The sequence below is a fragment of the Camponotus vicinus genome, unplaced genomic scaffold, assembly GCF_025532165.1.
Source record: "Camponotus vicinus isolate PSW18456_S1 unplaced genomic scaffold, iyCamVici1.0 SCAF_1, whole genome shotgun sequence".
In the NCBI taxonomy this organism is placed as follows: domain Eukaryota; kingdom Metazoa; phylum Arthropoda; class Insecta; order Hymenoptera; family Formicidae; genus Camponotus; species Camponotus vicinus.
Genome location: NW_028141945.1, coordinates 9,409,832 through 9,437,031, shown reverse-complemented (window position 1 = coordinate 9,437,031; position 27,200 = coordinate 9,409,832). Strand labels below are relative to the sequence as shown.

At 28.4% G+C, this 27,200-nt stretch overlaps 3 protein-coding genes across 6 annotated transcripts; 1 reads left to right on the top strand and 2 right to left on the bottom strand.

The window, feature by feature from the left end:
* Positions 1-1,321: 1,321 nt before the first annotated feature.
* Positions 1,322-6,065, top strand: LOC145972916 (trimeric intracellular cation channel type 1B.1). The gene is made up of 8 exons (XM_083101963.1): positions 1,322-1,615; positions 4,269-4,425; positions 4,540-4,635; positions 4,804-4,892; positions 5,032-5,119; positions 5,228-5,348; positions 5,436-5,597; positions 5,690-6,065. The coding sequence occupies exons 1-7, from the start codon at positions 1,495-1,497 to the stop codon at positions 5,589-5,591; spliced, it is 828 nt and encodes a 275-aa protein (XP_082958089.1). The 5' UTR covers positions 1,322-1,494; the 3' UTR covers positions 5,592-5,597; positions 5,690-6,065.
* Positions 6,066-7,236: 1,171 nt separating this feature from the next.
* Positions 7,237-9,806, bottom strand: LOC145972906 (uncharacterized). Its single transcript, XM_083101953.1, has 6 exons — positions 8,536-9,806; positions 8,172-8,326; positions 7,953-8,091; positions 7,836-7,874; positions 7,635-7,752; positions 7,237-7,568 (listed from the first exon to the last, which is right to left on the bottom strand). The coding sequence occupies exons 1-6, from the start codon at positions 8,875-8,877 to the stop codon at positions 7,336-7,338; spliced, it is 1,026 nt and encodes a 341-aa protein (XP_082958079.1). The 5' UTR covers positions 8,878-9,806; the 3' UTR covers positions 7,237-7,335.
* Positions 9,807-9,958: 152 nt separating this feature from the next.
* Positions 9,959-15,239, bottom strand: LOC145972885 (mitogen-activated protein kinase p38b). 4 transcript variants are annotated; one of them, XM_083101934.1, is made up of 11 exons: positions 14,886-15,239; positions 13,885-14,171; positions 13,050-13,179; positions 12,906-12,964; positions 12,680-12,821; positions 12,440-12,602; positions 12,246-12,317; positions 11,692-11,771; positions 10,536-10,614; positions 10,275-10,448; positions 9,959-10,199 (listed from the first exon to the last, which is right to left on the bottom strand). In XM_083101934.1, the coding sequence occupies exons 2-11, from the start codon at positions 13,986-13,988 to the stop codon at positions 10,120-10,122; spliced, it is 1,083 nt and encodes a 360-aa protein (XP_082958060.1). In that variant the 5' UTR covers positions 13,989-14,171; positions 14,886-15,239; the 3' UTR covers positions 9,959-10,119. The 4 variants fall into 4 exon arrangements, with proteins under 4 accessions (XP_082958060.1, XP_082958042.1, XP_082958068.1 ...); XM_083101916.1 differs by lacking the exon at positions 14,886-15,239 and adding an exon at positions 14,480-14,663 and having other exon boundaries at positions 13,885-14,251; XM_083101942.1 differs by lacking the exons at positions 11,692-11,771; positions 14,886-15,239 and adding exons at positions 11,025-11,104; positions 14,480-14,663 and having other exon boundaries at positions 13,885-14,251.
* Between the last annotated feature and the right edge of the window lie 11,961 nt (positions 15,240-27,200).

The window sequence follows — 27,200 nt, the reverse complement described above, 5'->3', positions numbered from 1 at the left end:
CATCGAGGTGTTACCACATCCAGCGATGAGCCCGGATTTAAATCCCATCGAACATCTGTGGGATATAATGGCAAGAAGGCTGCGTGATTTGGAGAGGCAGCCAACCAATCTCCAGCAATTGAAAGCAGCTCTACAGCGAATTTGGTTCGAAATTCCGCAGGCCACAATTAGAGCTTGCATTAATATGCGTGAGCGCCTGCAAGAGGTCATCCGAAGACGAGGCGGAAATACACATTTTTAAATACATACAACATACATCCCTTTTCCAACACACACACACACATACACACACACACACACATACACACACACACACACACACATGATGGGCAAAATCCGATCAACAACCTCCCCGTGGTGCCCATCGGTTAATACAAATGTTGGCGGTTGCACAAAAATGCATAGATAATTTTGATACGCCGTAACTCCGCGAAAGAAAATCGCACGGGCTTCAATTTTTTTTTAAACTTGTAAAGAAAAGTCCATATTTTATGATAGTTATGATGATATTGACGAAAAAAATTTAGTACACCCCGTAGAGTTCGTCAAACTTTGCAATTTTTTGAAAAAAAAAACACGTCCTTACTTTTAAAGGGATGAAGAGAGGGAGAGAGAATGAAATCAAAATTTAACGAAAGTTTCTTAAAGTGGAGACTTTACCCTTTAAAACAAAAAAAAAATTTTTCAAATGCGATAATTTTTCGCGGAGATACGCTTATTTGAATTTAGGTGAAATTTTAATATTAATTGCGTGTTGCGATAATTTTTTTGACGAGTGTATATATGAGCGTATCTAGAAATTTTGAAAAAACATGGTGGCAGTTTATGAATGACATATCTCAAAATGCTAATGTATATTTATTTTTTGATCATTTATCATCTCTTAAAATATAATTTTCAACTATAGAAGTAATGAAATTTTTAAATTTATTATTGAGTTAATTTTTTTATTTTTTAATTAAAAATTGATAAAAAGAGAGTACAATTGTTGTAATTTTCTTATTTAAATAAATAAAAATTGTAATTTTCTTGTCTCACTTCTTTTTCAATTATTAAGGCGCGAGAATTATTCCTCATAACAATAACAATTCCCAATAACAGTTCTAATAAGCTGTCTAATAACAATTTCTATTGGTTCCGCCATTTTTTTACAAATTTCGTTTCGACAAATAAGATGAGACACGTACCGTGGCCAGACTCTATATTCTAGGGACTCTAATCACCTAAAGCGTCTCTCATTCTTCTCTCTGAATGGATATTCTATCCGGTCGGTAAAGAGGGATCCGCTTTTTCTTTTTTTATTTAATTTCCGATCGAGGTTGGGTTAGTCTAGCAGACGACGGGACGGACGCAGCAGACAGCGCATAGCTAGCGTCGCTCGCGGGCGCTTGTCAGCGTACGTTTGAATCGGAAGCCGAGGAGACTCGCAAGAGTGCTCGGGGAAGAGTTTGTTGTTCGTCGAGGTCGAGAGCGTGGAACATCGGCGTGATCGCGATGGATCCCGAGGCGTTCCTGGACATGGCCAATCAGGTCATCAAGCTGAAAATGTTCCCGTATTTCGACATAGCGCACTGCGTACTGTGCGCGCTGCACGTCAGGGAGGATCTAGGACCCGGTAAGCTCGCCGTTTCTAAATTTATAATGCTCTTTACGCGCGGGCACCTCCGAATGCCGCGACCCTCTCGGGGAATCGAGCTCCTCGCGGCCTCGCTTATTCCCGAGACGACCGTCACGTCCCACGCTCTGCCGCGATGTTTTATATTTACGGACGTGTCTCTCGGTTTTTTTTTCCTTTCTCTCTCTCTCTCTCTCTCTCTTTCCTTCGTTGAATTTCCTCCGTGCAAACGTGATATAATAATCGGCGCGAGATTTTTAGGAATCCAGAAGCTCTTCCTCTGTCCTTGTCGAGAGATAAAATCGGAATACTCCAATGATGAATATGTCAGCAGACTTGAAATACTGGATGAATTTTTTATACATAATGACGATTCGTAAATTATATATTTTTCGAAGTTTCATGAAACACGAAACGACTGATGATTGTTTGTGATATCCATTGATAACATCAATTAATCGAGGAGAAATATTTATAATATTGATTCATTTATATATAAATTATCTTGGCATACAATAAATTGAGTTGTCATGACATTACAATCACGAAACTTCTTTTAAACGTGTCTCAAGTAACTCTACGAGTTATCAAGCATGGAAATTTTATCGTTTATGTAATATTATTCACGAGTTAATATATACTATACACGTGACTCTAAATATTATGCATACTATAGACATTATTGCATAACTAAAGAAATATTTTAAGATTCCTTTATCTGAAAGAATATAGAAAATATATAAATAGAATTGCATGATAAAAAATCGTATTTATTGTTTATTTATTAACTATGATTAACTATTGATAGATAATTTGATGTTAATAATTTTTTATATTTATGAGTAATAAATATTTTTTATATTATCTATTTTCTTCTTTTCTCTTTTTATAATTGTAATATTGCATTTGTATAAGTGATTGAAATATAAGAATTATCAGATAATTATAAAGTATATTATATTAAGAGAGAGATGCCTCTCAAAATCAAAATTGATCAGAATTAAGAGCTGATTTTATACCACTCTTTGGCACAATTATCATAATTTTATCCCAAGGCAATAACACAGACAACCCAGCTGATCTATTTCAGTATACACCTTGCCACACACATACACATACACAATTACAGCCAGACTATTCAAAATAAAGGCTCTTTCAAAAGCAGCTTCTGTAAAACATGCTAATTTAAATTTAAAAACTTATTATTTCAATTTTTATATCTTATTATTACTACAATTTTTATCGGCTTATCATGCATAAAAAGAAGTTCTCTCGTCCTATTTATTCAAATCAATTTGAAAGTTCCGTCAAAATCGAAATTTAATTTTTAGATTAAAAACATAAAATTATATATATATATATGATTAGTAAACAAACATTTATTTTTTAATATAATCTCCATTTACTTTACAGCATTTCCTCTTTGATGTACCAATGCGTTAATACCGACAAAATAGAATTATTTATCCTGACACTTGAGTCATTGTAATACATAATTTAAGCTCATCTTCCAATTGAAATATATTTCGTTTGCCATCCAAATGTTCCTTCGATGAATCAAACAGATGAAAATTTGAAAGCAAGGGTTTATAGGAGGGATATGGAAGGACTTCTCAACTGAATATTTCTAGTTTTTCTAGATAGTTTTCTAGGTGAGAGCCTTGCATTATCCTATAGAAAAATCACACCTTTTAACAATAATTGTCGTTCGTTGCGAATTGCTCTATAAAATAGAATCCAAAACATCAGTAGTATTCAGCACTTTTATTGTGATTCCTTTTGCTAAGAGAAGCTTAAAAACGTGTATGTTGTAATGTTTTAGAAATCAGCACAAATCGCTCTATTCTGTCGATATTACATATTAATAGTCGATGGAATAAATGCTGTAATGTAAATGGAAATTCGTCAAAAATAAATGTTTTTTATCGGTCATAATTTTGTCTCTTTATTTACTTGTTTTACTAAAAATTGAATTCCGGGATTTTGACGTAATTTCCCTCGTTTATACAATTTAAAATAAAATAAATTTTTGCTCTAATATATTCCTATTTTATTTTATTTATATATTCATTTATTAATCTAATATTAATGTACACATTCATATATACAAAAACATTTTTTTTTTAAGCAAAATAGATTTTAAATTAACTTTCTAAAAAATATAAGACTTGAATTATAGGAAAAATTTATGTATCTCCAAGAGAAATATTTTTTCATCATATTTCTTTAAGTGCATTTGATGTTATCATATGATTGTAATCACAGCATTTGCTAATAGAAACTCACGACACCTTTAAGTTTGTATATGAGAGGTGTGTTACATGGTGTTACTTGTAAGGATTCTTTAACTGACTTATCTCAAACAGCATATATATCTTCTACATTCCACAATATAATAAATTCTTATTTGAAATACACATTTAAAAATTTACAATATAGAAACATTTCCCAAAGGTAATATTTTGTATATAATTTTTAAATTATAGATTCCTAAATTATGCTATTAATTTTAATTTTAATTTTAGATAATTTTTTCTGCTTAAAATGTATATGCATGTATATTGTAATGAATAAAAATAAATAAACATTAAAAATTTTATATGTAATAAAATTTTCAAAAAATAATATAACTAATAATACATATGCTTTTCAGGTGCACAAGCATTTTCTCGCAAGCATCCTTTGTCATGTTGGCTCTCTACAATGTTAGTTTGTTTTGCAAGTGGTATGCTATGCAATGGATTATTAGGTGAACCTATTCTTGCACCTCTGAAAAATACACCTCAAGTGATAGTCGCAACTATTGTTTGGTAAGTAATGATGGTGTGTCTTTTGTATAATGTATCTTATATAAAATTTATTATTTATTTATTTATAGTTGTCAATTTTATAAAAATTAATCAAAATAAATATAAATTTTTCAGGTATGTGATATTTTACACACCATTTGACATTGGTTATAAGGTAGCCAAATTTTTACCAGTAAAGATAGTATGTTCTGCTATGAAAGAAATTTACAGGTAAATAAATATCAATATTTCTATATTTTTATATTTTCAAACCATCCCTTTTTTATAGAAACTGTGTTTGTGTATATAAGAAAATATAAAATTAAATAAAAATAAGTTTTTCATTTAGCATATTATAAGTAAATTACCTATGTACAAAAATATTTTATGTTATTGTAGGTGTAAAAAAGTATATGATGGGGTGACTCATGCAGGAAAACTTTATCCAAATGCATATCTCATTATGATATTGATTGGAACACTTAAAGGTTGGTTGAAAAACATTGAATATATATTATAATGCATATTACATATTATTTCAATGAAATTATATATAAACGCACATTCTATAAAATCTAAAATTATGTAAAAATTAACATAGTTTGTAATTATAATGTCTACAAATAGGTAATGCAGCTGGATTTACAAAATTATTTGAACGTCTTATACGTGGCGTATGGACTCCAACTGCAATGGAATTCATGCAACCTAGTTTGTATGTAAAATTCATAATTCATATGGACAAACACAAAAATTATATATATATATATATATATTTAAATGACAAACAAATATAATATCATATAATTGTTTTATTTTACAGTCCTACCAAAGCATCTATGGTTGCATCGATTATCTTTGTGCTAGATAAGAAGACTGATCTCATTTCTGCACCTCATGCTCTTGTGTATTTCGGTATTGTTATCTTCTTTGTCTATTTCAAGGTAAATATCATGAATTTTCTTTTGAATATATATATTCAGCATTTTTTGCTAAAACAATATAAAATTGACAATAATGTTATTTTCTAGCTATCATCAATTTTGCTCGGCATTCATGATCCATTTGTGCCATTTGAAAATTTATCCTGCGCTTTGTTCTTGGGAGGAATTTGGGACTCGTTGGCTAAATTGTTGGGTCGTGGTCAAGCTAAAGACGAGAAAGCGGACGCAAAGAAAACAAATTAAATAATAGTATGAAAAAAAAAAGATGATATTGTATATTTTTAAATATTATGAAGCTCTTGTACATCAAAATATAAATCGAATCTTATCTGTTTTTTCAGAAAACGTATCATTGTCTTGCCACCACCATTCATTACTTGAGAAGTGATGAAATATTTAAGAAACGATGAAACTCTTTTAAGCTAGTCAGATGACCCAAGTTAAATATGACTCTTGACAAATCATCAAATATTGGAAGAGTACAATAATTTAATATATACATATATATATATACTTTAAGAATGGAAGCTGTTCAGTTTTCAAAGAGTGTCTTATAAAAATATCAACAGTATTATACATACAAAGTTTAATTAAAATGTTAAATTCTATAAATATCTTATATTCTATATATATATATGTTGTTTCTTTTATTATGCATTCTTAATGAAGACATTTCGTTTTATCATGTAAAATTTTTATTAAAAATTGTAAATGTGACATTATTTGTTTTTAGTCTGGATTTAAATTTATATTATTAAAAACAATAAGATACATGCCGATTTAATCAGCAAGTACCAGAAATGTGTTCCAATGTGCAAATTTTGATAGTAGATCTTATATAATATATTAACAGTTGATTTATTAAAATTTCTTAATACCAAATTATTTTGTAGTATAATGTAAAATTTCTAATATATTGTATAAATACATGTTAAGATATATTTTAACGATTTGGAGTATATATTTGAATGAATTATACTGAAATTACTTTATTTATTCATTATATAATATTTATAGAGGAGAAATATAAATATCAGAACAAATAATTTCAATAATGTTAAATGTTTATATCACGGATTTGTCACATGAATTACAAGATATTCAAATCTTAATAGCACATGTGTAAAAACGGACAGTGCGAAAAAAATAAATGTCTTTTATACAATTTTATTAAATTTAAATACTGATACTGTATATCGTATAAGCGCGTTTTAGTTTTCGGCAGATATGTACTTCTATAATTAGGAATACTTATATCTATATATTATTTCTAATTGTGAAAATATTATACATTTTCATGTAATAAAATAGGATTTAAATTAAAAATCGTTATTTATTTTATTAACTTGACAAAAAAAGCTGTTATTTATTTATTATCTAATTTTGAAACTTGTTTATATACGAAATATTATTTATTTTTACAAGTATCAAACATGACAAAATTAGAATTATAAAATTATTATAAAGGCATTAATTATAAAAGAATTATTTACATATATATCAAAATAACATTCTATATAAATCAGTTCTTTTTTTTGTAAATACTTAAGAATTTATATAATGGAATTTTAGAAATGTTTTTTAATGCTTTAAAGGTCAGAATATTAGCTTTAATCAATTTTAGATAATATGATAAATTTTTATATTTTTTTGACGTTCTATAAAAATAGAAAAAGAAAAATCTCTAATTTTTTGTTTGATAACAAAAAGATTGTATAGACTATTAGTTATAATTCAAGATATACATATATAAATTTTTTTAATAAATTGATAAAAATACCACAAAATATATATATAATATAGAGAAAACTATATATTATTAAGTTTTCTATATATTTTTTAATATTTTATTAGCAAATTTCTTAATTGCTGTGTACATATATATATCATTTATATATGTAAAAACCTAATTTTTTAAATAATTTAAACTGAGAATTATTACTTGCAGTTATATCAATATCTCAATATTAAAAAGCTTTAAACTCTGTTACTTGTAGCAAAACTCATAGCCCTTATTTCTTTTGATCTTTGTTAGTAATAAACATTCCTTTAATGTTAAGCCACAATTACAAGTTTCATTTTTACACATTACTTTACAATCATTACAATCACAGCAGCAAACTGAACTGCCATTCCGATCCATTAATTTAGACTCTAAGGTTTTTAACCGTGCTTTTGTAATCAAATTTTGTATCTCTTTCTCCAATTCCATAGCAGATTCTAAAAAATAAGTTATACTAGTTCAATAATGACAATTACTTATCTTCATATTATAATCAACATTACTTATGTCAACAGTTCGCAATTGGAAAGCTATTGTTTTCCCAAATAAATCAAAATTATCTTCAGTTTTTCTTCTACTATACATCTCTACAGAAATATCATCCGTGAATGTGGAACGATCCTATTAAAAAAGATTTTATATTTTTCCCATTTTTGCTCTTGAGAAATTGACAATTTAAATAACTTGCTGTTCAATATATAAACCTTTTTTCCTTTGTCGACGCCTACAATGTACTTTTGCTCCTATATAATATTAATTACTGAAAATATATATCTATATACGTATATTATTAATATATATTTTTTACATTTATTTCTAACATTAAACATATCCGTTTGTGTTTCATTCTCTGTAGTAGAATAAACACCATTAGAAATATCTGTTGCTACATCAATCATTTGAATTGTTTCAGAAAAAATGAGAGCATCTTGCGGTTTCGAAGTAGAATGGATTGTATCTCTGTACTTGAAAAATATTATTGTAATTTTATTTTGTTAATGCCTTAGAATTACATGAAATAAATACAAATAGCAAATGACCTCAATTTTAAACATAATTCGATTTCTTGAAGTTCGCACGTTCCACAGATATCATTTGAACAAACATTTGCTTTATCTTTTGATTTCTCAAGAGATGAATGCAAAAGATCATCTTGAGTACTGATATCATTAAATTTTTGCTTATTGCTATCTGGCTGCAAATATAAATTTTCATATAAATACAAAAATAAATACAAAAATTACATATATCATTAAATATGAATGGAAATCACAATATTGGTTTTATAAGAGATTATTATTTACGATTTTATAATTACTATTACAATATTACATATATTATAAATATGGCAATCAAGGCTCTATAACAATTCCTGAAATAATTGTTTCTTATTACATCATATACCTTTTTAAGATCATTATAGGAAGATGTCGGTATATATGGAAAAAAGAGTACATGCATTCTTTTAAACCATTCTGCTTTTGGCGCGTACAATTTTTCACAAAATATAGCTGCAGTAATTTTTGATAGTTCATAACAGTATTCTTTCTTTACATTTGTAATTTTCTCAATGCAATCACATATTGTTAATCCAGGAATATTAATCGAGTTTTTTATTTTCTTGTATGCTCTGTAACGTGACAATGTGCTATTGAACTCTGGGTGGAATGGATTCCACAGACACTGATATTGCCCATAGAGTGCTATTAATTTCTCAGTATCATCTCCAGTCCATACATTTGGCATTATTAAGAAATATAATTTATATTAAACCAAATAGGTTATTTAACCAATCACAATATCTATGTTAAAATGTAAATTCAAATACTGTCTAATCTCATTTTGCTCTTAGTTTTTTATATTAAATTGATATTTCTTGGAAGATGTGTCTCAATGCAAAATATGTCACAAATGTTACAGCAAGCTTATTCATTGTACTATTTAATTACAAATACACAGAAATTTAGAAGACATGAGAAAAAAAATAAATGACACAAAAGAGTAAATGATTAAAAATAAATGAAAGTCTTCTAAGAGGAGATCGTATTAAGTTTCATCATCACCTATTTCTCAGATATGTATATCCTTATACATATTTTCTTTTCATGTATATTACATATATTAGAGTTATATAAATATAAATTATGTGTAAAGATCTGTTTGTAAATTCTTTTACAATTTTTTATAACAATACCCACTATCCTGTAAATATACAATTCCTGATTTATAATAATGCTATAGTCGTTGTACATTTATTTTGATTTTATTGTTACATTTTTTGTTTTTCTTACTGGCAATTATAATTTTTTAATCCTAATTTCATAAATATTGGTCATTTCATTAAATTTAGGCGACTTAAATAGGAAAATATTTAGCTCCTATTTTTTTTACTTAAAAGCATCATTAAAAAAAATGATAAGCATTAGAATTGTTATATTTTTACGTACTTTTAAGTCTAAAGCTGCTATTTTAGCACTACATAATTTTACTGTATCATATGGCAAGTTCATCATAATTTATATATATTCAATTATATATTTTGATAAATTAATTTGATAACAATTTCTCTTCCTGGATTAGAAGAAATATCTGATAAAATAACTAAAAAAATTTATACACAAACATATTGTTGTGTAAGAATAGACATTATTGATAAACTGGTATTCAATTAATAATTAAATTAAGCAATTAAACAATAAATGTGTTTTCTTTTTTAACAAAAATATACATTCTACCCTCTAGATAGATAAACCTGAATAGCTAACAAAATATTATCTATTAAATTATGTACATTGTGGTTTTTTAGCAATTGTGTATGCATTGTATGTGTGTGTATGTATATATGTATATGTATATACATATATATATATATATATATATATATATATATATCTTATTCATGATATTATTTATTCCATGTTAATCTCTATATCATACTCTATATCTTACTGTATTTAAATCCATATCACTCACGCTATGAATGTACTCTTAAGAAGTCGTTTCAATTGTTGAAGACAACGTGGATAGCTGCTGTGGAACAAAGTTTACAACTTCATGGTATACAAGTTCTGCAAGTAAGAATGCTAGTTATTCAAAATGTAAATATTTTAGATTAAAATAAAAAAGTAACAAAGATCTATTACCTTTCCATTTTTCTACTGGTAGATCCATATCCTCAAAACTTTGATCATATGGTAGAGAAATAGGTTCATCAGTTGGATCTGCGTATTGTGCAAGATATGGATGTGCTAAAGCCTGTTCAGCAGTAATCCTTTTTTCTGCATCCAATTCCAACATTAATTCCAATAAATCGATAGCTAAACGGAAATACAATACAATTCTACTTACTCATTCAATACACATATCAATATACATTTCCAACAATATAAGTATTTTGCTTTTACCTAAAGGATTAGCTCCACGAAATACGTCTTTAAAATTTTTTTTCTTCAATGGTGGTAAACTCTGAATATAATTTCTAGCCTACAACAATAATTAAAAATTCCAATAAAAAAATCATGGCATTTTTGAAATTTAGATCTAACTCTATGCTCTGTACTCTCTGTAACTCTCTGTACTCTCTATGCAATTTGTACTCCTTATGTATTATATGTACTGTAAAGTGTATACATTTTATAAAATTTCTATATAAAACATCCTAAAAGTTTTATAAATGAAAATTTTTATAATATAATAAATTTTTACAAATTTTACATTTTAACATCAAATACAATACAATACAATACTACATATGAAATCAAAATGTATCAAAATATAAAAATTATCTTTATAAAGAAATAAAAATACATTTTTTGAGAAGCTACACATTTTGAAAAATGAAATCTAATATTATATACTATCACATTAAATTGCATAAAAAAATACAAATTTACCTCTTGGCTAGTAACTTTGCCTAATGTTTCCTCTGTGGGTGTGCCACAGAGCACTAACACTCGTGTTAGGTGATCAATGTCTGCTTATGGTTAAGGTATGTTTAAAAAGCAATATTAAAATTAGATATGACAACTAAATGATAATTTTAATAGTGCTAAATATACAACCATTTTTATAAATTATAAGTTATTGTGCGCATCTAGAATAAGCTACATGTTTGTTATAAAGCAGTGAAAATTAATTCAAATATTGAATATATACAAAAGAAATAACTTTATAACAATATATACTTTTTAAATTTTTCTATGTATAAATATAATAATATACTAATACATATAAACATATATATCTTAACCCATATATACCTTAACCCATTATTATATATCTATAATAATAAAATATAATTATAATTTATCAAAATGCTGAGATTTATTACTATAGCATTTTGTATAAAATATTATATATAAAAGTAATTTATCGAACTTGCCAAGATTATAATATTTATACTTATTTTACATGTTAATAAAATAAGAAAAGATATAATAATAGAAAGAAAATGCAACTCACATACTACCTAAAATATACATATATATAAAACGTGCACAAATTCATAACCATGCTATATATCCATGAAGTAACCAACATGGAATAACTAAAACAACTTACCGATTCTGACGATATTTTTTTCATAAACTCGTCTCGTGGAGTACCCAAAATTTCCATAATTAAGTTCAATTGATGAATATCTGCTCTTGCTAAGGCTCCACTATATTTCTCTTCAAAGACAATAAATATCCCTTTTATAAAATATTTCTTATTACATATAAAAGCAATATGCTACAAATACACTTTAAATGTGTCATTCAAATTTTTGTATACAGAATCTTTATTGCATTTTATTCAATCTGCAGACAGCTTACAAGTGATGCAAAATATGAGTGGCTTTCTAAAAGCATATTAAGCAAAGTATGCTGTGTATTAGCTTTAACAATTTAATGCAACAATGGGATATTAGCTATTATAGACCCTTAGCAAAAAGCATTTACGAAAGAACATTCCAGGCAAAACAGACGGAAGTAATACCAAGGCTAATTAATGATCTTGTGTTAAAAACATAAAATATACATCTATTGTATGATTTATGGGAAAAATATATCAATGTGGAAAATATTGGATATTAGTAATACAGCAAAATTTGTCAAGAATTACTCAAAGGATACGATCTGTTCCAGGAAATAGTGTTCTTCCAGTTAACAGCTCTGCCATAATACATCCTACTGACCAAATGTCGACTAAAAAAAAAAAATATATATATATATAGTATTATAGCATCATATAATTTTGTATCTTTCTTATAAAATAAGATAAATAAATTCTGTGTTCTTTCGCTAACTTTTATCGATATAATTCTGACCTGTTTGATTGTAATGCATCCAATTAAGCATAATTTCAGGTGCTCTATACCATCTAGTGGCAACATAACCAGTCATCTCATTTTCTGTAGGTCTGGCTAAGCCAAAGTCCAATATTTTCAATTCGCAATCCTCATTGACTGCTATGTTAGATGGTTTCAAATCCTATCCAGTAGATTTATGAGAAATTGACCTTTTATACTTTTATTTTCTATATAAATGCATGTAACACATTATCATACCCTATGTATAATTCCTGCAGAATGAATATACTTCAAGCCACGAAGTATTTGATAGACAAGAAATTGCACATGATCATCAGAAAGTTTTTGTGTTCTAATAATATTGTTTAGATCAGCGCCCATTAAATGTGTGACTAGGTATCTGCGTGAATACATATATATGTATAAATAAAATATAAAATTAAGTAAAATAAAATTAATTTCTCATATATCGAGCAATACCCACACATGTTGAAAATCTTCCAAAGACGAAGATGGATGAAATACATCTAGCAATCCTATCACCTACAATCAACATGCATATTTAAGACTGATTAGAAATGTAAAGAGATTGAATAATAAAGATCTCTTTATGATTGTGTTTACTCACATTTTCATGATTCATGTGTTTTAGCATACGTAACTCCCTGTATGTCCGTTTTGCGTGTACAGCTGATTGAAATGGCCTGGCTAACTTTTTAATCGCCACTTTTTGTCCGGTAGTCGTGTCAACGGCTGAACTGAAATATACATACATCTTTTTTCAAAAAAGCAGCAGAATCCTAGTCACGTTTCTCCACCGACACATTATGATAAGTATTACGTTATAATTTGCAAAATAATGATTATACATTTCAACATTTTTATAAAAAAAAATTAACAATATAACAGACGAAACTAATCTACTTTACGAAATAAAATTATGCATTTATTTCTCAATCGTTTCACTATTTGACAAACATCATTGTAGGCTGTTTCCAAATTCATTCTATTTTTGCAAAAATGCGAGAAAACGCATGCGCGATTCCTCGAAATTTAACGCATTTCCGACAATAATTATAGCCGGGCTGTTCTTCACAATAGAAAAATAATCGTGCGATGACAACGTCACTTTACGCAAGAAATATTGTAAATGTCAAGGTCGCAATCGGGGTTCACGATATATATAACGGAACATCTCTCGTTCCGACAATTTTCACAGCCGTCAAACAACTGTTCGAGTGTCATCGTCAGCTGACGAGCCGGATGAGAAACACATTAGATTTCTTTGATAAAAAAAACCGTCCAAAGAATATCAATAAAGTTGAGAATATATTTAAAAATTATTTCCGCGATATCCTCCGAATGTTTTTCCTATTGAACCTCTGGCAAAGTCTTCGACGTAGAACGAGCCAAAATCTGTCCGCGCGCAACTATTATGTATTACGTCGATTATTATCGCTCACCAGACTTGACCATAAGCTCCTGAGCCCACGGGGGTGAGCAATTGATATCGCTCCGGTACCTCCCATTCCGTCCTGTTGATCTCGATCTTGTGAAACTGCGGCATCCTATACTTTGGCGTCTTACAATGTCCACTGTTCGCTCGTAACAAGAAAGTACGACGTAACTAGCCTCCACTTGTGTTCACCACTTCGACGCAAGATTATTGCACGTAACACTTCATTTCCAAATTAACCGTACACCGTGTATAACCGTGCGTATCACTACGAGTTTCTCACGTATAGCCATACTGATCAGAGCCAGATACATATGATTAGCTTCCTCCTCCGCTGCCTCTTTAACCTAACCTAGCCTAACCTATCCACGGTTCTATCGATTGACGCCATAATGAGAATCGATAGAAATAATCGAACAGTTCCGATCGATTAGGAACGCGCAAGGAGCGAATAAAATCAGATAAAATATATACATGAATGATGCTTTATATAATTTTATTATATAATATTATATAAGAACATTGCAATGTGTAAAAATTAAAAATAACACAAAAATCAACGTAAATAAAATTCATTTCTTATTTTTCATTAATATGCTTACGTATATCATTTAATAGATGCTAAGTCTCGCCAATTCTTTTATATTCCACGCACACTTTACGTCTACCGTCTTTATTTTAGCATCGAAATCAAAGAGAAGACATATATCATATATATCATATTAATCATAATTTTCATAAATATCATATTGTTCATAATTTTCAATCCAATTCATTTTAATTAACCTGTACATTGTCAAAAATTTTGTAATAAAAATATTTTCACTATTAAGTGCTTCTTTATTATGAAGTAAAAATATTATTTATTACTTATATTAATCATATATTAATTATTTATATTATATTATTTATTTTATTTATATATTTATCATATATTTATTTATTTATTATATTACTTTTTTATTATTAAGTACACTTATATATTATTAAACTGCAATATAAACGTACTTCTATGAATCAATTGATGATTAATCTGTGTAAATTATTTTATAAATTCTGTCAACTTTTCCTCAAGTCACCTTCGAACCACACTTGAGTGATACGCAATTTTTCCCGACTCAAATCTTAGCTGATACGAAATCCAAAGACTATTAATATGTACACGTATGATCTTTTCTCAAGTATCGATTATTGAAATGCAATGAACATAGCTCAAGCTGCATCTCAAGACAAACTTCCTCTGAGTATCTCTATTGAATCGAGATTATAAATGAATATCATATCGATTCTTAAGATTCATTTATTAAACTGTATCACATCTCAAGATTAGTTTTAGCTGAGTTTCTCAGCAGAATCACGACTATAAATACGAGCCTGAGAAGTGTCATAGCCCGTTTTTAGATAATCTCTAAAAGGTACCTCCCTCTATGGACATTAAAAACGTGGACATGAACTACAAAGCTAATGTCCACGAATGTTCTCAGAGGGTAACATATATGTCTCCTCTCTGATAATATAAATTATAAATAATATAAATAATAAAAATATAAATATAAATAATTTAATTAATAATAATTTATTATGTAAAAATATTAGTATATTTTGTCTTTCCACGCTATTATTTATTTATTTATTTATGTGTCTTCTTTTTCTTCTCAACGTCATTTATTTATTTATTTATTTATTTATTTATTTATTTATTTAGCTTGCTATAAGTCAGTTGTTTAAAATGCAAAACTAAATATTGTAGAATTTGACTTCGAAAAAGCGCGGTAAAATAATGGAATAAATCCAAATAATTAGTATAGGTCCCGTGATATCAATCGTTTAATAAATAAGCGTTTAATAATTAATTTATAAAATAAAATCTAACTCTATAATTTAAAATTCCACGTGTATATATAACACGTAAAATATCTCGGCAGTGATTATCAATAATATCATGTTTGGCCTTGGCAGCATATAGCGAGCGCGCTATTGTTTACATGTCACAGCTTCATCATCATTCGCACGGTGACATTCGTGTGTGCGAAACGCTTCATATATTATCGAATTCTTTTTCCAAAATCCGATCGTGACTAATATTACAACAAATTCGCTGTAATTATTATAATTAACGAGTATTAGTCTTTTGATTACATTTGTTTAAAAAGCAAGTATAAATTAATTATTAATTAAACAATAATTATATCACGATTTTTCATTACTTTAATTTTTGATCTTACGATTTGTATTTTATGCATATACTATGTATATACTATGAGTATACTATGTACATATATCAACAATACTAGCGCTACTCGCGCTGCTCATTACTGCTATATTATTAATTTTAATCTCGTATAAATAATCTCGTATAAATGTTGCTCTGATAATATAATAAAGTGCGAATTTCATGTGATTATTCCGCGATTGAAAATGTCCCACGTATTCGACTATCGTAATTAATCATATTCTACTAATCGTAATTAATCGTGTTTACGCGGATGAATGCCACAAGGAAATAGCGAAGAATATACAAGGGAGAAAAAAAGGTCTAGAAAAGCATTTGAGCAACGTATGGAACACACATACACATATATGCGGTAAGTAATTTTATTATTTATCATATTTATATATCATTTTCAAAATAAACATTGTTTGTTCTTTTTTCATTGTCTGGATTGGTTGGAGTAATTCATTCTAAATTATCATACAATAAAACATATACATATAAGACATATAATATATATATATATATATATATATATATATATATATATATAACATACATTCCAATTTTAATTTCAAATATTTAAAATTATATAATAAAATAAAATAAAATAAAATATTTTTATACAAGATACATGAATATTTTATGGATATATTAACATTTAATAGGTACATTAATACGTTATGAAATATTTTTTATAATATTTATTTAGATATTTTATATATAAGAATTAGATTTTTTATTCATTATACTTTTTAAAAGTTATGCTCAAGAAGAAACTTTTTCGATAATTGTGCAAATGATGATATTAAATATCTGTTTAACGGACAAATAAAAATATAGATTGGGCGTAATAATTAATTTCTCAAAATCAATTATTATGGGCACTTTGCTTTATACAAAAGGGATCTGTAAAAGTACTGTTTGATTGCATACTTAATTTGTGCTTGGCGTTTATATTTATAAAAGATAATCAGAGGAAGTTCTCGAAATTGTAATTAATATTATACGAGTCATTTTTCTTTCTTTTTTTCTCTTTCTTAAAAAAGAAAATTTTAAAATGTTTTATTTATATAATAATCTTGATATATATGTGATATTATACAAAGAAAAAAAATTATTAACTTGACTAAATACGCTTATTTTATCGTTTCTTGAATCTGACAGTGAAATCGTAGGATCGAGTAATTAACAAAAAGACTCGTGATACATCATATAATAAATTAATCAATAATTTAGAATACTTCTCTAAATTAATTTAATATTTCGCGTATATGTATACTATAATATATAAAATATTTTTGTAACAAATTAATAATAATACCGCGTCCGATCTTTGCAACATATATAGCGCATTAATATTTACGTGCTTTGGTTCTGTTATCATTCGCGCAATAAATTCAAACAAAATAGTGATGCGAGAAGCTTCGTCAAATTCCTTTTCTAATCACGATTGATTTGATAAATACATTAAGAAATAATTAGATATGATTAATACTTAATTTCATATATGCTAAATAATACGTAAAATTACGTCGCGACGATAGATCTCGAAATGCATATTACAATTGTGTACAATTTAATCGAGAATTGATTAAGTGATAGGAATCCAAAATATGAAATAATCACTTCGATCGTTGCCATTTTTACGAACAATAATTATTATTTTAATGCTTAGAGTAAAATATATTTCATCCGTGTTACTTTATCGTTCTTCATGACAATCTAAATATAATTTGGATTGTGAGAGAACACGAAGTAAAATAATCGAATTATAGATGCAAATAATTAACATAACGAAAAGCTCCGTGATAAATTGTTTAATAAATAATTAATTTTAATCAATAAATTAAAATACTTCTATAATTTAATATTTCACGTTAATGTATATTTTATAATATATAAAATATTTCGGCAACGAATTATCGATAACACGATGTTCGACTTTGGCAATATAAAATATAAACAGTAGCACGCTACACGTTACCGCTTTGTCATCATTCGCACGGTGACTCTCGAGTAATAAAGTAGTGGTGAGAAACGCTCCGTATATGGTAATTATTTTACTAAACACGATTACGATTAGTATCGAAATATAATTTGCTATAAATATTAACAAAAATTAATTAATTAAAAACTAATTAACGACATGAAATTATATCGCAACTATAAATCTTTATCGAATCGCAATCATTCATTACCGCGATTAAAAATTGAAACAGGAGATACATAAAAAAGGATAAGAGAATTAATTATGTTATGATCTTTCGATCATCGATGCTTATTATAATATTTCTTTAACAATATTAGAATTAAATATATTTCGACCAATGCTTTAAATTTTCTCAATCATTGTTAATTAAAAACACAATTTAATCGAGAATTGACTAAATTATAGGAATCCAAAATATGAAATAATCACTTCGATCGTTGCGATTTTTACGGACAATAATTATTATTTTAATGCTTAGAGTAAAATATTATAGAGTATAATATTTCATCCGTGTTACTTTATTGTTCTTCATGACAATCTAAATATAATTTGAATTGTGAGAGAACACGAAATAAAACAATCGAATTATAGATGCAAATAATTAGCATAACGAAAGACTTCATGATGAATAGTTTAATAAATAATCAATTAATCTCAATCAATAAATTAAAATTCTATAATTTAATATTCCTCGCGCAAATATTTTATATTACGGAAAATATTTCGGCAACGAGAGAATTATCAATAACACCGTGTTTGACCTTGATAAACAGTATAGCGCTATTGTTAATATGTTACATGGCTTTATTATCATTCGCACAGTGACCTCGAGTAGTGACGTGAGAGACGTTTCACATATTATCAAATTCTTTCTTTACATAGTCAACCTTGGCGATATAAACAGTACCGCGGTAATGTTTCTGACTTACGATCATTCGCTCAGTGGCTCTTGAGCAGTGAAGTAGTGATGTGAGACATATCATATATTATCAAATTCTTTCTCTGAACACAATTGCAAGTGCAACGAGTAACTTTTCGTGAATGAGTGTAAGTGCAACGAGGAATTCAAATCAGTGCAACGAGGATTGATGTGCCATGAGGAAAAAGCGAAGAAGGCAAAAGAAAAAAGGAGGTTTTGGAAATGGATGGATGAATGAGATATGATGTAAGTCATTAATATAAATTATTTATCCCATTCATTATTTATTATATTGTTGCGTCCCCGCGTCCCGTCCCACTAAATGTATTCATCACCCGTTGAATTTTTTCGAAGAAGATCGTTTCCGCGCGCGTTGTCAAGATGTTATATACAACGGACTGTTAGAGAGTCTGAGCCCAGCTGTCAAGCTGTGCGGACGCCCGTTTATTTGTGATCCGTTTTACGATTATTCTGAATTCTTGTATGTTACTCGCGGTTTATTAAAATTCTTGTGCACCTTAAATCGCGTTATTATTTACGAGTGCACGAGCGTCAGCGTATGCCGATTATGTCGCGCGCATTCGATATATATCGTTCCGCGGACGCAATAATATATAAATTATTTATCATTAGTATACAGGGTGTCCTAGACCACCCGTACACCCCTTTTCTTTCAAAAACTAAACATTTTAGAGAAAAACGTTTTCGACAAAAATTGTATGGTTTTGAGGGGAACATAAGATGGTGTAATTGGTTTGACCTTGGATGGCATCGTTAAGGTGAGGTCAAGGACACCTTTAATTTCTTAAATGGAACCACCTATTTTTTATTGCATATTCTTATAGCTTATGTCGAGAGCTTTCCAAAACACTATAATAAAGTATTTTTTCATCAAGTACTTTTCGAGTTATAAGGCTTGAAATAATTTCTTAATTTTACATAAACCATAAAATATCTAGTAAAATATTCATTTTTCGATTATCTTATCTTAATACTTTTATGTACAAAATAATGAGAGGAATCGATTTGTGTAAAGAAAACACATAATTGTTTCGAAAAAAAAAATGTAATTGTTAATTGCAAATTACATTTTTTTTTTCGAAACAATTTTGTGTTTTCTTTACACCAATTGATTCCTCTCATTATTTTGTACATAAAAGTATTAAGGTAAGATAATCGAAAAATGAATATTTTACTAGATATTTTATGGTTTATGTTATTTTTATCATATTTTTAAAAGTTTATATCTATAAGAAATATAAATTATTTTGTAATTACGCGATTTATGACATTAAAATATATCTATTTAAAAGTAAAAATTAATTGCGCGCAATAATTATTAGTTTTAAAATCAATTATTTTGAACATTGCTTTATATAATAGATTTTCTTTTATCTTTTATATTTTTATTTATCGTTTATATTTGCGAATTTAAATTTATGTACTGTATTACAAAATAAATTTCAAATTATGTATTATATTATATATAAAATTATATATAATATAACCCTCCCATGGGGTACACCTTGTCGCGGTGGGAGGGCTTAGTACTTGGATGGTGCCTTGAGGTTTATCTTAAATTTTTCTATTTATGATAAATCTTAAGGTGCCTGAATGGGAAGCTAAGTACCCTTTCGCGTCGTCGGTGCCGTCAACGTGCCGCGGACGGCAAGCGCTTCGTTACCGCGTTTTCGCGTTGTAGTATTCTCGCGCCGTCGCGTTTTCGTGGAACTTTTGGACTTTTTCATATAAAATCCCAATTTCATTTATTGTCACGAGTCTCTACTTCCGATGCCAACTAACTGGGATGTTTCGAGTTTGCACACGTTGCTATGCAACGTACACTCGCGCTTCGTGCTTCGTGCTTCGTGCTTCGTGCTTCGTGCTTCGTGCTTCGTGCTTCGTGCTTCGTGCTTCGTGCTTCGTCAAGTGATTCGGCCCGAATTAGTTAGAACTCAATCGATTGCTCGGAATTGCCGTCAATGAGTCCCTTCTCTTTGCTCGTCTACAGCCACACGCATTGTGTGTGTTAACCCTGTCGAGGAGTCGAGTGGATTCCCCTAGGCACGATTTTTGCTTGGTAAAAGGGGTTGCCTCCCCATTTTCTAAATTGCTAAATGTTAACATTTAAAAAATGTGGGTATCCTCTTTTTTTGCCGCCTACCAGCCTGGTGTAGCATATAGCAACCGCGGAAGGCATAATATGTCCGGGCGGAGCACCTGAAATCGTGCTTAGCGGGTCCAGGTTCGATACGAGATAGGATAATTATGCGCGAAAAAGAGTTGGTGAACTTCATTTTCCTCTATTTGCGTCAATCCTTTCGTCTTCTTTCCGGTTTGAGCTTAGTCCTTGCTCGTTGTATCGTTGCATTCCCGACCTGTTGACTCGAAGCTGATTCTCGTAAGTGAAATGGGATTTTCGCTCGTACCGAAACCGGGAGTGCCGTTCAAAGTATATACATATTAAGTATATACATCGCGCGATCAAATAGAAAATTTTTTATCGTACCGAAATAGTGCGGACACCGTTAAGTATCGCGCGCAAAATAACGGAAATAGCGATATAAAAATATCGCTCGCGAGTGCGGGAGTGTCGTTAAAAGTATCGCGCGCCAACAACATGAGTGGAGGAGGAGGCCTGGGAGAGGCATCTTACATCGGCGGAGCAACCTGATGGTGAATATCTATTATTTATATATTAATAATATTGTTATAAATCGTTAACTTGTTATAAACGAACAATAATTCGATCTTATTATTAAAATGAATTAAAGAGAAAGATTTTTATAAAAGTCATATAAAATTTTCTATTTAAAAAACAGTTTCAAAAATTTATAAAATTTTTCCATATGTGTTTATCTGCTTATTATTTTACACATCGGATATAAAATTCCGCACGATAAAAATTTTTTTAAATATTAATTGTATTTTGTGAGCATTATTATAAATGAATTTTATATTTGTATGTTACAGACAACTAGTTTCGATAACAACAACTCCGCTGTTGCGCATCAGTGCCGGTGAGTAAAAAAAACTTTTATTTAACTTTAAGGTAACGGATTCGTAAAGATTGCAGATGTAGATGTAGATGTAGATTGTAGATTGTAGATAAATCCGTTGCCTTAAAATGGATGAGCTAGGATGGATTAAATTAAATAAATTAAATAAAATAATTAAATTAAATTAGTTAAATTAAATTAAATTAATTAAATTAAATTAAATAAGTTTAATAAGTTCTTTCGAACTTATGCTTTACATCTATTGCGAAAATATATTGAAATATTAATTAAAAAAAGAAGAGATCAAGAATAGATTTTTTTGTAAAGATTTTGTCTAATTTATTAAATAAAGGACACGCATTAACAATTATCCATTTTATCAATTTTTGATGCTAATTTATTCTTATAATACGCACTTATCTTCTAATTGCTCATAGCTCATCCATCGTAGAATTTGTTTGTAGATATTGTTTTTAAACTTTACTTTAACTTAATATAAAGCCAAATGATTAATTAATTAAATAATTTGTAATATGGTAAATACACACATTAATTTTATATTTCATTATAAAATATAATTTATAGAAATTTATAGTAATTTGACTTTATTTCAGTTAAAATAAAGTTATATTCAATATTTAACGAACGATCGTGAAATCGAACGATCGTTACTAAATGAGCGTAAATATTTCACGCTCTTTTGCTGGTAATTAGCCGGCAAAAGAAGGAGTAATTATCTCCTTCTTCGATCTCTGATTAGAGAAAGAAAGTGGCCAGGATCAACGAAAGGTAGGTTCAACTGGCCTGAAAAGTACGGTTAGGGTACGTGGTTAGGACACGCGGTTAGGGCACGTAACTAAAATATATACGTGATTAGGTGAGGTGATTATTAGAGATAGGTTCCTCAAATCTCGAATAATTTTAGTTAATCAGGAAGTAGGGTTGTTAAGGCTATTAAGTAAAATCATTAGAATTCTTCTATTAATATTAAGGTTGTTAGAGCTCTTAAGATCATTAGAATTCTGTAATAGTAGGATTGTTAGAGCTATTAAAATTATTAGAATCCTTTAATAGTAGGGTTGTTAGGGCTATTAAGTAAGATTCATTCTTTCTTTTAATATTCCAATAATCCTAGGGGTAAATTAAAATTATTTTAATTAAGTTGAATTTATTTTTAAAACCATTGTAAAAATAAATATAACATGTTTTAAAAATAAAAATGTTTTAAAAGTGAAATTTAAATTATCAAAATTCTTCAAAAATATTAAAGAAATTGCATAATTATTAACGTTTAAGAAATTTTAACATGTTATATTTTATTTTAAAACTTAAAAATATATGTGTATTAAATCAAATATAATATTAAATCCAAATGTTAATGCTATCAATATCAAATTATTATATCGATGTTATTAAATATTTGAATAAATGGAATATTATTATTTGATATTCATAGCATCATAAATTTGTAAATTGTAAATTGTAAATTATAAATAGTTATAATTGTATTTTAATTATAATCTAACATTGATATTTTAATTGTAAAATACAATACAATTATGATTATAATTATATTATATGAAATTGTATTTACGATTGTAAATTCTTATGTAAATTACACAAAAAATTATCGAAAGTATACGTATAATGATTACATAATAGTAATTAACATAATAGTAATTCATTAAATTAAAGTATTTGTTTCTGTAGTATATATTTTTGGAATATTCATAAAAGAGTAACTGTTTGTATTTTCATGTCAAAGAGTCATTAATAAATTCGGAAAATTTTTATATAAAATGTAAAAATTCGATGCTAAATTAATGATTAAATATAAGCATTATAAAATTTGACGGACGCCTTCGTTACAGAATCGCGAGTCAATTATTATAAATTTAATGATATGCTTTCCGTTAGCTTTATTTATTTATGAAGTCGATATCGCGCGGAACTGAATATTCTTAAAATAAATTATTAAATTATAATTGCGAAAATACCATGTTCTTTCCGCGTTCTCTTCGCGTCCTTATACAAGATTATCATTTTAACAGAAGAATTTTATCGTTGTTCCTCTCGTCAGATAATATTTCTAAAAATTGCTAATTAAATATAAAGAAATGTCGAATAAGAGAGTGAAGATTCGATGTGATAAGTCAACGATTAAATATTAGCTTCGCAAAATTTAACGATCACCTTCGATATTATAAAATCGCGAGTTAATTATTACGAATTTAATAATTTGTTTTTTCAGTTATATTTGTATTTACGAATTTTTTTTTCGTATCGAAAAATATTCATAAATAAATTAATAAATTACTGTTGCGAAAACGTATTTTTCTCGCGTTCTTTTTCGCGTTCCTAGACGAGATTGTCGTTTTAATAAAAGAGTTATCATTGTTCCTTCCGTTAAATAAACGTTAATGAAAGTTGCGTAGCTCGTACCGCCGAGGAGTCGAAACGATTTTCATCATGGAGAATTATTTCTCACCGGTTCTTGTGAGATCCATTCGCGACGTCTAATTCGGTGTCCTGTTGAAAATTGGGAATTTTTATTGTAAGATTGAAGGAACTAATCCCAGGTGTTCCTGGCAATTTCCGAAAGCAATGATTTCGATAGTAATTCAACGACGATACGCTTCTTTAACGTCGAATTAATTTAAATATATATTTAGATGAGAGAAATGTATCTTTTCTTTTCTTCGTTAAAAATGTTCTATCATTATTACTCTCTAAATTTCTTAGAGTGAAATCTAACTCCAAACGAGTGAATATTCACTCCAAGTGATAGTGAAAATACTGCCACTCGTAATTAGTGAACATTCACTTTTCACAAAAGTGAACTGTTTAACTCTGAACGTAAAGTGAATGTGTCACTCGGTTTGAAGTGAATAATTCACTCAATCAGAGTGGAGTCATCACTTTCGTCAAGTTATTTTTCACTCAATTACAAGTGAACAGATTCACTCTTAGGAAGTGAGATTCTAAGCCGTCTTTTACTAATAATAAGATAACACGTTACGTATATGACGTGAAGCTTCGATTAGTTGAAATGAGAAGCAATCATTGCTTTTTACTTGAATTAATCGAAGCTGAACATCGCACACAGCATGTTATCTCATTGTCGGTGTAAAAGCCGATTAACCTCCTTTTTTCTTGTCACAGCTATATAAATATATTTAACGTTACACACACAAAAATATGTTTACATTTCGAAATATGTTAAAATAAAAAGATATATCCCTAAGAAGTTACTTTAATATGTCTTGTATACCAAGTACACGTGCGACGAGTTGGTAACGTCGCGAGACAACGATACGACAGTGTTGCTAATGGCGGACTCATGCGCGTTTCACATGCGCTTTACTCACTCTTCATGAGTGAAAATTTTCACTCTATATAGAGTGAAAATGCTACATAGAATGAAAATATTCACTCTACAAAATAGAGTATACATATTTACTCTATTTTGCAGAGTGAATTTTTTACTCTACAACAAAAAGTGAGAAGAATTCACTCCTATGAGTGAAAAATCACTCTAACTAGAGTGACTTGACCAGTCACTCAATTTTTCGAGTGCATTTTCACTCTAAGAAATTTAGAGAGTAGGATTGGTATTATTATTGTCTATATATATATAATGTCAGAAAGATTTAATAGTAGATTAAATATGGATATAGCGTTGTGTATAAATTTTAATTTTTCAAATAATTTCATATTGTAATTAATTTGTATAAATTTTTTGATAAAAATGATTACGAACGAATATATTTTTAATTAATATAATTTGTCTCTTTTGAAAAATTATTTCTAGGTGGTGGGGATATTAACATTAATTTTTAGTTTCTTTTAAGAAACTATTTGCAGGTATTCCAGCAGGACATCCATCGCCATTTTGAAATATTAGTTTTTAGGTATATACCATTTTATATATATGTATAATAAAATACATGCACAAATTCACGTATCCAAAATATTTTTATAATTTTTAATAATGTTATATATTATATATAAGCGAAATTATACATGAATGTTACATAAAATGTGCGAATACTTAAAAATTTCGAGACAAATCGAATGGGTACCCCTATATCAATAAGATATTGATTAAAAGAAAAGAAATTATTAATTTAAACGTTATAAGAATAAGAATCTAGAGAATTAATCCAGAATTAATTGTTTAAAATTATTTGATTTATTTTATTTTGCGCACTGTTCGAATTGAAATTTTTTAAATCTTGCTGATATCGGGTTCAATTCGTCTCGCGCGCGCGAACGGTACCCCAAATTATATGTGTCGCACATTTAACACAAACTCCAATAATGCATGTATTTTATTATTTATAAATATAATCGTTCGTAATCACATTTCAATAAAAAAGGTCGTTATATCCATTTAATTTTCAATAAAGAAATATATTTCTTAATAATGGAAGAACATGTTTTCTGATGTGCATATCAATTTCGTGAATTGAAGATAATGACGAGGGATAATTGTCGTTGATTTATTACTAAAATCATTGCTATCGGGAATAGTCCGGAAGATCCAGGATTTGTTCCCTCTTACAGTGAAGTTCCCGACGTTCACTGGATCACTTAACTTATCTTCGCAGATTGATCTTGCAAAATCTGATGTAGAAACAAGATGTTAATCGTTCTCCATTTTTAAGATCGCTCCTCTTTTTATCGGATTACCGGTATGTCACTCGCGTATCTGCAATTGAATATTCTGAATATTATCGATTTATTTATTCGTCGCGTTTTATCGCGAATTTTAAATCGCGATTTATCTTATAAAAATTCGCAAGTAAATCGGTCGGTGAATTGCATGTTCACAAACATTACAGACCTCAAATGTTTGTCGAAATATTTTCGATTTTCTATATTTACGTGATAATAATTATATCGCGCACGTGTCTATTGAGAGCTTCGATTATTATGTTATAAAAATTATATGTATCGCGATCAAATATTCCGCATATTATCGACTTATTTATTCGTCGCGTTTTCTCGTGAATTCGAGTCGATTTATCTTATAAAGATTCGCAATTGATTCGGACAGTGAGTACTGTATTCGTAAATATTACAGTCATCAAATTGTCTGTCAAAATATCTTCGCATTTATGTGATAATTATATCGCGCGCGATTATAATGTCTATTGAGGCGCTTCGATTATTATATTATAAAAGGTACATATCACAA